The sequence below is a fragment of the Camelina sativa genome, chromosome 17, assembly GCF_030686135.1.
Source record: "Camelina sativa cultivar CO46 ecotype springtype chromosome 17, ASM3068613v1".
NCBI classification, from domain to species: Eukaryota; Viridiplantae; Streptophyta; class Magnoliopsida; order Brassicales; family Brassicaceae; genus Camelina; species Camelina sativa.
Window position 1 is genome coordinate 30612829 of NC_141896.1, and position 13428 is coordinate 30626256.

General features: G+C 34.3%; 3 protein-coding genes across 3 annotated transcripts; 2 read left to right on the top strand and 1 right to left on the bottom strand.

Annotated features, from left to right (window-relative positions):
• Positions 1-319: 319 nt before the first annotated feature.
• LOC104757937 (putative protein phosphatase 2C 11) lies at positions 320-2489 on the top strand. Its single transcript, XM_010480732.3, has 8 exons — positions 320-742; positions 829-971; positions 1054-1152; positions 1224-1382; positions 1477-1563; positions 1708-1799; positions 1952-2023; positions 2192-2489. The coding sequence occupies exons 1-8, from the start codon at positions 387-389 to the stop codon at positions 2318-2320; spliced, it is 1137 nt and encodes a 378-aa protein (XP_010479034.1). The 5' UTR covers positions 320-386; the 3' UTR covers positions 2321-2489.
• LOC104757936 (AAA-ATPase At1g43910) lies at positions 2452-4522 on the bottom strand. Its single transcript, XM_010480731.2, has 3 exons — positions 3810-4522; positions 3152-3722; positions 2452-3072 (listed from the first exon to the last, which is right to left on the bottom strand). Exons 1-3 carry the CDS (start codon positions 4241-4243, stop codon positions 2650-2652), a joined length of 1428 nt encoding a protein of 475 aa, XP_010479033.1. The 5' UTR covers positions 4244-4522; the 3' UTR covers positions 2452-2649.
• A 6099-nt stretch (positions 4523-10621) lies between these two features.
• Positions 10622-13389, top strand: LOC104757938 (uncharacterized). Its single transcript, XM_010480733.3, has 2 exons — positions 10622-11219; positions 11492-13389. Exons 1-2 carry the CDS (start codon positions 11193-11195, stop codon positions 12581-12583), a joined length of 1119 nt encoding a protein of 372 aa, XP_010479035.1. The 5' UTR covers positions 10622-11192; the 3' UTR covers positions 12584-13389.
• Positions 13390-13428: the final 39 nt, after the last annotated feature.

The window sequence follows — 13428 nt, forward strand, 5'->3', positions numbered from 1 at the left end:
ACTTTAGTAACATTAGTAGTTAACTTTAGTAAATTAACTTTAGTAACTTTAGAAATGTTAACTTTAGTAACTTTAGAAATGTTAACTTTAGTAACATTATTAGTTAACTTTAGTAAATTAACTTAAGAAATGGTATAATAAATTAAAAATATAAAACACAAATTAGTGGATTAAGGTAACAAAAAATAAAAAATAATTTTCTCTGACTAAATAATTTATATATTTACTTCCTAAAAATAGTTTTTTGAAATAAACTAAAAGTTTTGTAAATTTTAGTTTTTTTTTAATTAAAAAAAAAAATTAAAAGCAGTAATCCAATGAGTCCTATTCTAGTATGACTGTATGAGTAGACAGGAAAAAAAAATAATAATAACTGTCGGAAAAAAATGAAGAAAAAAAAAAATGGTGGTGCTTCCGCTCCTATTGAATGCGTCCACCTCCAAACCAAACTCACCACTCTTGTTCTGTCTTTCTTCTTCTTCTTCTTCAACTCCAGAACAATCTCTTCCTTTATCATCTTCTACTTTTTTCTCTGTTTCTTCTTTTGGTTCTCCCAATCACCAAACCTGACAAACCCATCTCCTCCTCCACTCTCCGTTGCTCCCCTTCGTGGGGATGCCTATTCGCCACCGCCGGAATCTTCTTCTTCTCCGGCGGCGAACTCCTCCTCCGCATCCGATCATTCTCATTCCATGATTTCTTCTAGAGATCCCGATGCTCTCTTCAGCGGTGGTGGAATCAGGTTTCTTAAAATTGAAATCTTTCAATCGATTTCTCAATTTAGTATCTTTTTTTGATTTTTTTTTTCTTTGTTCTCCGGTGTTGTAGCTTTTTAGCAGGAGTTAGAACTGTCAAGTTTAGTTATGGGTACTCTAGTCTTAAGGGTAAAAGAGCAACAATGGAGGATTACTTCGAAACTAGAATCTCTGATGTTAATGGACAAATGGTTGCTTTCTTTGGTGTCTTCGATGGTAAATTTTTTTTTCACTTAACACATTGTTATTGTCTTAATCAAACTTGTTACTGATGGTGTTTTTGTTGTTGCTTGATTAGGTCATGGTGGAGCAAGAACTGCAGAGTATCTCAAAAACAATCTTTTCAAGAATTTAGTTAGTCATGATGATTTTATCTCAGACACTAAGAAAGCTATTGGTAATGAGATGAGATCAAGCTATTTTAGTTGTTTTGTTTTATCTTTCACTGAGAGTTTTTGTTGTGTTTAGTTGAATGTTTTAAGAAGACAGATGAAGAGTATTTGATTGAAGAGATAGGACAGCCGAAGAATGCTGGCTCAACTGCATCAACTGCTTTGCTTATAGGTGATAAGTTGATTGTTGCTAATGTTGGTGATTCTAGAGTTGTAGCGTCGAGAAATGGTTCAGGTTTGTTTGCTTTTTTCGACTCTGGGATACTAAATTGATTAAACTCTCTCTTTTTAAGCTTTTGTTTATGTGATGCTCTTTGTTTGTTCTGTAGCGGTTCCACTATCTAATGATCACAAACCTGATAGATCAGATGAGAGACAAAGGATTGAAGATGCTGGTGGCTTCATTATCTGGGCTGGTAATGTTTTTTAATTCCCTCTACTTACCTGTGCTTAAGAGATATGTTGTTTGCTACTGAATATTGTATTTAGAGATATGTTGTTTTGAAGTAATATGTGGTTTAGGCTGTTTAGTTATTAATCGTTCCTTGGAATACGAATAGGAACGTGGCGAGTTGGTGGAATTCTTGCTGTGTCTCGTGCATTTGGGGATAAGCAACTTAAGCCATATGTGATTGCAGATCCAGAGATTCAGGTACTTAAGATGTGCTACTCTCTTGTTGCATAGCTGGCCGCATTGAGCATTTAGTATTTTTGGTTTTAAGTCACAAAATGTAAGTGTCCTGTTTGCTGATTGGAATGCGATTGTGCTCATACTCACACTCAGTACTGTTATTATCTTCTTAGGAAGAGGATATAAGCACGTTGGAGTTCATTGTTATTGCTAGCGATGGACTGTGGAATGTGTTGTCAAACAAGGTTAGTTTCCAGATAATGCTCATTTTGATATATTTGCATTGAAAACATACATATTTCTTGATGGGATTGCTTGTGAACGATGTCTAGATCCATTAAAAAAAAAAAAAGACAGGAATTGAGTACCTACCTAAACCGTAAACACATTCTCAAAACTACTTAATTTTTTAGGATGCTGTGGCAATAGCACGAGACATTTCAGATGCAGAAACTGCAGCAAGAAAGCTTGTGCAAGAAGCCTACGCACGCGGTAGCTGTGACAACATCACTTGCATTGTTGTTCGATTCGAAGTTTCTTGAGCTAAGAACCAAAATTATATTGTTTCTTCTGTCTGTTGTGAATGTATCATCATCTTTCTGCTGTTGCTTTTTCCTTCCATCGTTTTGGTTTTTTAGCCAAACAGCATTATTAATACAGACACACATTTGGATTATATAATTGAAAAAGAAAGATATGATTATGAGACTCTATGCCTCCTAATTTTTTAATACATCAACTTGTAGTCTCAGCTACAATTTGTCTCATCTTGTCTAAAGAAATGATATTATTACTAAAAAGGAGCTGAAACACAAGAACTACTTCTAATAAGTCTTTAAGATAATCAAATAGCACTAATAGAGAGATTTACTTATGTTTCTGCTTCTTTAGTCTCAGCATCTTCAATCTCTCCCTCTTCCTCCACACTGGACTCTTCTCCCTTTTTCATCTTCTTGGTTTCCAGGAACTCGAGGAGACCTTTAAGCGCGATATCAGCGTTCTTACTTGCCATGAGCTGCTGCGTGACTTCAGCCGGAGTTGAACTAACCTCAAGGACGAGCTTCTCAATTGGATCAAACAAGACATGGTCATCAGTTTTGAGGTACAAAGCCACAAGCTTTCTGAACACAAATGGCGTGCAATTGTCCATGAGAATGTGAACATCCATTCGTCCCGGTCTCAGCAATGCCGGGTCAAGCTTCTCCTTGTGATTGGTTGTGAAAATTATGATTTTTTCTTCTCCACAGCTAGACCAAAGTCCATCAACAAAGTTCAATAGACCAGACAACGATATCTGTCCAAAAAAGAAACATTCATAAGTCTAAGAAACATAGATTTAATTCAAAACAGAGGATTTTAAAGTTTCAACTTACCCCAACTTCAAACTTCTTCTTCCGCTTCTGCGGCTCTCCATCATCTTCTCCACCATCCTCTTCCTTTTTCTTGGTCTGGCGTCTACGAGAAGCATCAGCTCCACAATCAATATCTTCAATAAGAAGAATAGACCGGTTCTTAGTCGAAGTAAGAATCTCCCGCAGCTCACCATCATCTCTAACACTCTGAATCTGAAGATCATAGATATGATACTTCATGTGATTAGCAATGGCAGCTACCATAGAGGATTTTCCAGTACCCGGTGGACCGTAAAGAAGATATCCGCGCTTCCAAGCGCGTCCCACACTCTTGAAAAAGTCTTTGCCTTTAGAGAAAGCATCAAGATCATCAATCAAAGTCTTCTTAAGGTCTGGCTCAACAGCTAAGGTCTCAAAGGTCGTGTGGTGCTCGAAAATAGCCGATTCCCATTTAGACCGGTCTTGGTTGTAAGTGTAGATCTTGAGATTCTCACGATGGCTCATTATCTTCTCCGCTGATTTCGCCAAGTAAGTGAAGTAATCCGTCATAATCTTCTCACGAAACTCCTTCTTACATGTCAAATGAAAGTACCTGAAAAACACATCAAACATGTCAGAAACAAACAAGATTGTAATCCAAGACAACAAGAACAAGAAGAAAACAGAGTGTTCTGTTTACCGTTTCTCGGGTAGATACTTCTTAGTTTCAACAGAGTGAAGAGTCCACTCAAGATGAATCCCTTCAAACTCATCAATGATCTTTGTGTTGACAGGAATCCCAAGTTTTGGCTCAGCCGCTGGATTCTTGAGATTACTCGAACCCACAAGGAGTTTTCCGGTAGAGAGCCCGGCCAGACGGGTCGGTAAGTAAACTTCAGCAGCACGGAACGTCTGGTTCTCAACAAACTCCCAACGTTGCTCGATCACAAAAGTGAAACTTGACTGGAAGTAAGAAGAGAAGAAGTCCATAACTTTTATAGCTATGTACTCTCTGATCCTCTTAGGCACGATCTCGTTAAGGATTGTTCGAAAAAGCATCGTGATTGCTGAAAAAGATGTGTAAAGAGAGAAAACAGCGGATACAGAAGGGACCTGACTATAAAGATTCGCCATTTTTTTTTTTGGTTTTCTTAAGTGAAGAAGAAGAAGAAGGAAGATGATGAATGAGTGAGATAGTGTGTATTGTCTTTATATAAAGAGTTTGGTGAGTGGTGAACAAGAAAGTTAGAATTTTTAAAACATTTAATCAAAAAAGAAAAAGAAAAAAGAAAGATTGAAAATTTCAGGGAAAGTGTAAGCAGCAAACTTGGGTGGAAAGCTCCAAGCACGGATGAGAGAAAGTGGAAGACGTCATTAAGGTCAAGGGAGATAAAGACAAGGCAAGTCACATTCACGTACACTTCAAAGACGTACACATACCTATACAATTAAACAAATGTGGTTAATGTATCTAACTACACACAAACGCACTTTATATATACTTTAAAAGTTAATTATTTTTCTATTAATCTGTATGCAAATTAACAATGAAATAAGTACAAATTAGGTTTGCAGCGTGCAAATATATTATGATTTTGTTTGTGTACTAAATTATGATGAATATAGGGTTTCCAAAAACTATAAATTATCTTTAGTTACTAATTTGAGCTCACACCGCAATAGTATATATTGGGAGTTTAAAATCATTTATGAAAAGAAACTGTTTGCACTGTTTTTGAAAATGGATGCTAAAATATGCTAACTGACCTTACATATACATGTTATATGATGGTATATGTATTAGCTTGTTTGATCTTTTGTAGTAGACTAGTCTACTAAATAAGGAGTATTGTTGTTAAGTAGCCTGATTAGGCGTAGCCTGATATGGGCAAGACGCTAGACAACAAAACAACTGGCATGTATGTACGTGTTAAAGAAAGGAGATATTGTGTCATAAATGATATGTAAATTATTACACGCAAGGAAAATAAGTGGAAGCTGACATGTATGTGAAACTGATGTACATACAATACAACCAAGGAGACTGGTCGGTCTTATTCAAAGAAAAGAAAAAAAAGATAAAATAAAATAAAACGTAAAAGGACTTGTTGGCTAAGGAAGAAAAGATTCTCAATGAAGGGTCGTGATTTGTTTGGTTCTTTGTTTTTTCTTTTTATATTGATATTTGAAAGACCAATGTTTTGGAGTCGTGCACATGGCAAATCAGTTGAATTTATATATACATTTTCCAAGTACATTTAGTAAATAAATCCTGAAATTGCCATCTATTTACAAGACTACCATTAGTATTAAATATTTATATTAACAATTTACAATTTATTAAATTATGATAAGATTTTTAATTTTTGTAAACAATTATTCTCCCATAATTCCAACTTTCCAAAAAAATCGGAACCACTACTATTTGCATCAAATACTAATTCGATAATTAATTAAATAAAATATAACTTTCCTTAAATTTGAAAAAAAAATTTTCATAATCAAAGTAATAATATTTGTACGGGTTAAAATCATTAAATCTGTTACGGATCAGAACTCATATGGCGGGTTAACACATATTATCACGTTTTCACCATTAAAACAAAATTAGAAGAATTGAATTAGTAAAATGTTCACATATTCTAATCCTGTAAACTCAAACGGGACATATGGGTGCAGACTATATACTCCCATGGAGCCATGGGTTTTGTAGGATAATTTTTTGCGAGTTAAAGTAAAAAAATCTGTTCCAGAACCGACCTGACATTACAGGTTTGAACTAACACTAAAAATATTAATTTATTTCATATATTATAGATTTTTAACTCACAAAATAATTAACCATCCTACGAAATCCGTGAAAGTATATACATGTCCGCAACCGTTTTCGTACATACATTTTATTAATTTTTAATGGTATCAAAGATATGCAGTGAATACCATTGAAACCAAAAGTATTTAAGGAAATACCACTGATGTGACAATGCCTTCTCTCTCTTCATCTACAATTACTTTTATACCCATTACATATATTACATGTTATTTGTTTAAATATCATGTTATTTTTTCAATTCACATAAATAACATCCTCTCTCACTCTTCTTTTATTTCTTCTCTCATGCCAATCATGTAAAAATTTCTATAATTTTTTTGTCTCTCTCTCCTTCTTTCTTTCTCACTCTCTCTCTTCTTTCATGTTAGAACTTCCGTTATTTTTTTTGGAACATGTTATTTTTTTGAATTACAAGTCATATTTAGAAAATTTCTCTTTTTAACATGTTACTTTTTCGTGTAACATGCTATTTTTATATGTTAAATGTTATTTAGTTCAATATAACATGTAAAATATAAATATTACATGCTATTTTTCACTTTTTCTATCTAACTCTAAAACAAAAAGGATAATTATGTCTTTTTACTCTACCAAAACTGTGGGCCCATTAGCATTTTCCTATAAAAATAAATTTTTGTGGTATTTGTTTATTTCTCTCCATATTTGTGGCATTCACTAATATTACTCTAAATCTTTTAACTTATAAAATATTTAAAGAAAAAAATAACTAATATTAATGATAATTATTTCAAAAATAAGTGTACATATATCTACTAAAATATTTAAATGTTTTAGAAACAGAATAAAAACAAAAATAGTTCCGCGGTGTACCGCGGATTCAAACCTAGTAATGTTGAAAAAGCAATCAATGTTATTAATTAGAACCCGACCCATATTGGGGTCGGACCCGTATATTCCTTTTTTGTTCACTCGAGAGACTTATCGAATCGGTAATATTTGGGAAATTTCATTTTGTTCAAACATCGGTTACAAGGTTAATACTTTTTTTTTCTTTTTTTTTTTAATTACTAAGAGGTTCTAATTTTTTGTAGTTTGGTTTGGAGTTTTGAGTCTTTTGACCAATTTAGGAAATATATAATAGGTTTTTTTTTTCTTTAACACTTTTTTGTTTCCAACATACATCAATGTTTCTTCCTTCTTGTATAGAAAATTTGCAACCACAGAAAAAAAAAAACAGGAGTGAAGAACCAACCTCTATAAAACTATCAAATTCTGGTCTCAATCGAACAACACAATCACTTTGATAAGTTCGGTTCCATGAGTGGCATCCACATTGTTATACAACTTCAATACTTCGCATCCTTTTTTGTTTTTGTTTTTCTCCAATTTTTTTTTATTTTTAACAACAATTTTAATAGATTAGCTCAAATAAATTAATTAATAGAAAAATTGTTTACTTATATGACATAATGCGGTTCAGTAAACTTATCCAACTATATATATACTAGATAAATACATACCCTTGTAAATAAAATTAAATTTAACAAATATATATTAAAATTTGTCTTACGTTATTTATAAAAAAACATTTTTTGCTATATTACACTGATTTATATCTATTTACAAATTTTTGATTTTTGTTACCATTAAAAGTATATTTTTTTACACCTAAGTATATTGTATGTTACAAATATATTATTTATCACTATCTAGGAAAATATCTATATAAACATATTACATCAACTATTATATGTCTATTTATTTTATCTTTTGCATAGTTTCTTTAATGACTAAAATTGTTGGTTCAAGAAACTTTTCGAATAAAGAATATATTACATAGTATACTAATCAATGATGTATCATCACAATAGTGTATGAGCAACCATAGAGAGAACTTCAGCTCCGCCCTCCTCCCTTATGGAGAGAATCATGTGTCCAACCTGCTCCACCATGAAAAGAACCTTGGCTCAATCTTTCTCCTTTGGGAAGATAACCTTGCATATGTCCGACCTCCTCCACTATCAAGAGAACCTTGGCTTTGCCCTCCTCATATGTGGAGAGAACATGTTTACGTCTTTTAGCTATCTCAAAGTGGCATTCTCCGACAACCAATGAAACTAAAAGCCCTTTTCCAATGTCACAAAATCTTTTGATAGTAACTAATGTTAAATTTCTCAATGTATTCATTGAAATGTTTTTGACACATCATGATGTATGTAGCCTCTGTCTCCGAGCTCCTACAGATCTATCAAAAACTGTTTATAGTTTTCCAATCTATCTATGTTTGTTATAAGCTTGTGTATGATTAGCCTATTTTATCCAACCATTAGGTGTATTTTTTTACATCTAATTATATTGTATGTTACAAATATATTCTTTACCACCACCTAGGAAAATATCTATATAAACACATTAAGCCAACTATTATACGTCTATTTATTTTCACTTTTGCATAGTTTCTTTAATCACTAAAATTGTCGGTTCAAAAAACTTCTCAAATAAAAAGTATATTACATAGTATACTAATCAATGATGTATCATCACAATTAGTGTATGACCAACCATAGAGAGAACCTCGGCTCCGCCCTCCTCCCTTATGGAGAGAACCTTGCGTCCAACCTCCTCCACCATGAAGGGAACTATGGCTCCGCTTTCCTCCCTTGGAGAGATAACCTTGCAGGCGTCCAACCTCTTCCACCATGAAGAGAACCTTGGCTCTGCCTTACTAATGTGTGGAGAGAACATGTTCACGTCTTTTAGCTATCTCAAAGTGGCATGCTCCGACAACCAATAAAACTAAAAACCCTTTTCTAACGTCACAAAATATTTTGATAGTAACTAATGTTAAATTTCTCAATATATTTGTGGAATTGTCTTTGACACATCATGATGTAGCCTCTATCTTCAAGCTCCTATGGATCTATCAAAAATGGTTTATGTTTTTCCAATCTATCTATCTATGTTTGTTGTAAGCTTGTGTTTGATTAGCCTATTTTATCCAACCATTAGGTTGATGGGGTTCTACTCTTTATCTTCTTTTGGGATTGAATGAATGGTAACAATTATGTTTGCATAAAAAAGGTCTATGACCAACCAATCAAGGTTGAAAAATTACAAAAAAATAAATTTGACATAATTAAATAAATAATAGAAAATTATAAGCACAGTAATATATTAATCTCAAATCAGAGATGAAAATATAAATTAAATAAAACAATCTAAAAACACTACAATAAAATTTAAAATACAGTATTAGAAAAAGAAGACGCATATATTAATCTTACATTTTTGTTTGGGTCAACATATTAATCTCTTACATATTCCAAACCGAAAGAAGAGAAAATAGGAGAAAGTTTTGGTTTAAAAAAATAAGGAAAATTTACCTTTTTTACCAATAGAACAAAGTTTAAAGCAGTGTTTTTGAATAAATTATTTTGTTAGATGAAAAATGTGAGACAATTTATGTTTATGTAGAAGTGAGTATTTACATTTTTTAGAATTAATAATTAACTGTACATTTTTCTTAATCCTATTTCTATTTTTTTTTGAATTAATAACTTAAAATTAAAAAAAAGTAAATAATGTTATAATTTTGAATTTTATAAAATATATAATCTCCTTATAATTATTATTTTTTAAATGTTTAATTTTTGTAATTTTTTGATAATTATATTTTTACATTATTAATATTGTTTAAACAATTTATTTTTATTTTTTGTCATTATCTCAAATTTATCCTATTAAATATTAACTTTTACACATGTCAAAATCTCAGATTAATAACTTGACAAGTGTCAAAATCCTGTTAATTGCTAACTTTCAAAACCCAACTTTATATAATAAGATATATATCACTATCTAATTACTGTTTATCGCTTACATTAAATTTGAATTAAGTTTTATATTAAGATATGATTATTGTATAACATCATACATATAATTTTGTTTTGTTTTTATATTTATAAAATATATATAATAAAAGTTAACCAATTTATTGACTTCTTGTTAGACCAAATCGATCTAGTAATCCAAAAGATTTTTCAATTTGTTTTTCGAATGGGTTTGAAAACATTGGAAACAAAGTTACACAAAAGTATAATATATATAACATTAGTCTAAATTATTATTATTATACTTAGTGGTTTATCAGTAGTATAATTTCTTTTATTATTTAGTTCTAAGTGGTTTCTCTTAAATTAAATTAATACACTTTACGACTAAAAGTTTAGTTGTGACAAACTCGTTAGAGCATTTCCAATGGAGGATTTAGCAAGAGTTCTTATTGCAAAAGTGATTAAAAATAAATAATAATTGATGAAAAAAATAAGATCCACTCTTATTTGTTGTGTAAGTGTCAATATATAGATGGTTGGTGTGAAGATTTTTTTTGTTTCTTCCTCATTTATGATTTGTAATTCTATTTTAAATATAATTTTATGTTTTGTATGTTTAAAATTTTATGAAATGCATTAATCTTCCATTTTTATAAAATCTAAAATGTTTAAACATTTAAACTAATTATGTTCTACTTAAAATATTTTTATTTTGAAAATATATTTTTTTAAAAAATAAGAACCCTAATTAGAATTTTACCATTGAAGACAATAATTTTAATTAACCTTCTAAATTTTTTATTTTTAAAAAGTACAAAATTTAATATTAAAAATTTATAAAAGTTTTAAAATAATAATATCCCATTGGAAACGGTCTTCGTCGATGCTATTTTAAGTAACCATGTCCATTGAAACTTGTTGCATGTACCTTCTGCAGCCTAAGTGGGAAAATGTGTACTTATATAAAGCTAAGTCATATAAAATTTTCTTTAAGAGTTAATTTAAAAATGAAGGAACAAAGTGAGCAAAACCTCTCGAGAAATATCTCTCTCTCGATGCGACGGTAGGGTTTGATTTGGTCCCCGATTGCGGCAAGTTTTAAATCTGGAGGATCTCATCTTGAGATTCTGGTTGGTTTGTTCTGGGTTCTCCTTTCAGGGTTCCTCTGATTTTGGTTTCAATATAGCGGATCTGCGTTTACCGGTGTTGGGGATCTTGGTTTTTCAATGGGATTTTCATGGTGATCTGATGGGAGGGAACGAAGGGGATCGAATCCTGGAAAGCGGATCCTTCGGTTGGCTTTCTTCTGGTGTGGGTCACGGTTCGTCTTCTCTCGATTTGCCTAGATGGATATGGGGATTTTCGGCTGTGATTACGCAGTCTGGGGCTGTGTTGCGGGAGGATTCTTTGGTGGTCCAAGTTTCCTTTTCTGGTTATAATTGGTCCTCGAGATCCGATGGTCAATCACGAAATCATCGTCCGGGTAATGGCGAAACCTTTGTCTCAATTACTTTCGAGATCATTGTCTTAATGGTAAATCCGATTGAGAGGGTTGGATTTGGTTATAAAAGGGTCTTGAGGTTCGCACTTGGTATTCACGCTTCTTTGTGTTGTCTTGCTTCTTGCTCTTTACTCTTCTGGTTCGGACCAGCTTGTTTGTTGGTCGCTTTTGGTTGTTCCGTCTTCTCATATTCGCGTCTTTATTCTCTTTTTCCTTTCGGTATTATGGCTCAAAGCGGTTTATTGGCTTCTTAGGTGCTTTCTGAGAAGGTGTCAGGGTCTAGTGGTAAGCTGAAGATCAAGGTTCCACGTTTCGATAATTCTGCACTAATCCAAGGGTATGCTAAGACTCTCATTGGCCGGTGTATGAATCCTGCGATGCAGGACATGAAGGCTCTGTTATTCATGTTGCCAAAGATCTGGAAGATTGAGGAGAGGGTTGTGGGTGCGGATCTGGGAATGGGGCGTTTTCAGTTTGATTTTGATCAAGAAGAGGACATTCTCGAGGTTCTGAAAATGGAACCCTATCACTTTGATCATTGGATGCTCTCCCTGGTTAGGTGGGAGCCAGTGGTGGATCACATGTATCCCTATCTTATTAAGTTTTGGGTGCGGATGATGGGAGTGCCGCTTCATTTTTGGGCTGATGAGACGTTCCGCAGTATTGGCTCCGATCTGGGGGAGGTTGTGGAGGTTGATATCGACAATGGTCGAGTTCAATTCTTGTTTGATGGTTTTAAACCATTGGTGTTTGAAGCTGCTGTCGAGTTCCATAGTGGCGAAGAAACGTTGGTGATTCTGAGGTATGAGCGGTTATATGGGTACTGTAGATGGTGCTTTAGGTTGTGCCATGACGTGTCCTATTGTCCTTTGTTTGGGAATAATGGGAAACAAGCACAGGCAAGTGGAACGGATCCTCGTCCTGAGGACAAGCTTCAAAGCTATAAGGGAGCAGTTGCAAGTGGGTCTAATTCTGGTTCTAGTTCAGGGGTCCGTGGGTCGGGGGCTCCTCAGGGCTCTGCTGTAGGAGGAGGACGGGGTGCAGGAGGTGGTCAGGCTGACGGTCACCGTCACAAACAAGGTTTTGGGCACAAGTCAAAGAGGGGACGTAGGGATTTTCAGCCAAAGGAGCAGGTTGCACAGCAGGCTTCAATGGCGGGTACTACTGTCCCGGTTGTGGGAGAGGGTGTTGGTCCAGCTCAGGGAACTGACGGGGACGTTACAGAACAACCGATACTGGATGCTTTTTTGGATTCTGCTACGGAGGAGGTTGCTGTTCCTTTGTTTGTTGAGGTTCCTTCTGGTGAGGACAAACGGGTATGTAAGAATCTTTTTCTGCTTCTGTAGCCCAGAATGTCACCACTCGTTGAGTTATGGTTCAAGATCAACAGGAGGATCTTTTCTCCGCTGCCTTGTGTGATTTCCTGGATCAGGAGTTTAATCTCACTGATACACGAGAGATAGGAGGACTGGCTCCAATTTTGGAGGAGAGCGGGGTTGCACCTGAGTTACCTTCTGAGGAAGTCACGCCCACAGCGGATGAGGAGGTGTCTTTTGTCACCAAGGATTGTGGTCTAGGCGATTCCCAAGTGCAAACTATGCAAGGGGATGCGGTTTCTGTTGTTGAGGAAGGTGCCACTACAGATTTTGTGCAAGATGTCGCAGATGAGAGTGGGGTTCCACCACCTCGGTCTAAGTTGGTCAGGTCCAAAGGTGTCTTACCTGGTGCAAGCACTAAAAACGGAATCTCTATACCTTAGCTTCACCGCACAAGAAGGTGGTTGCATCGGTCTCAACTTTGGGAGTGGGAATGCAAGGTAACGCAGGCCCTACCCAAGGAGGGAAGCCTCCAACTAATTTGGGTAGTTGATGTTGAGTGCCTGTATGAGTTGGCATGAAAAGGGGGTTCCAGAGCATCTCTTTCGTTTCTGGGTTTTGTTCGGCAAAAAGACTGGGTTCTGGTCCTTTTTGAGTCTTTTAGTTTTGTCTCTTTTTCTTCTATTCAATAATATTACAATGGGAGCTCCATTGTTTTGTTTTAATTTCTTGCTTTTGTTCCCCATCTGTGGGTGTTTTCAGTTTGATTTGTTTCTGAGCTGTTGTAACCTTTTTGTAAGGACAATAATAAGAACCTACTGGCTTCTTTTCTTTTACTTGGTGGTATTATTCTGTTGGTCACAGGAGATATTTAA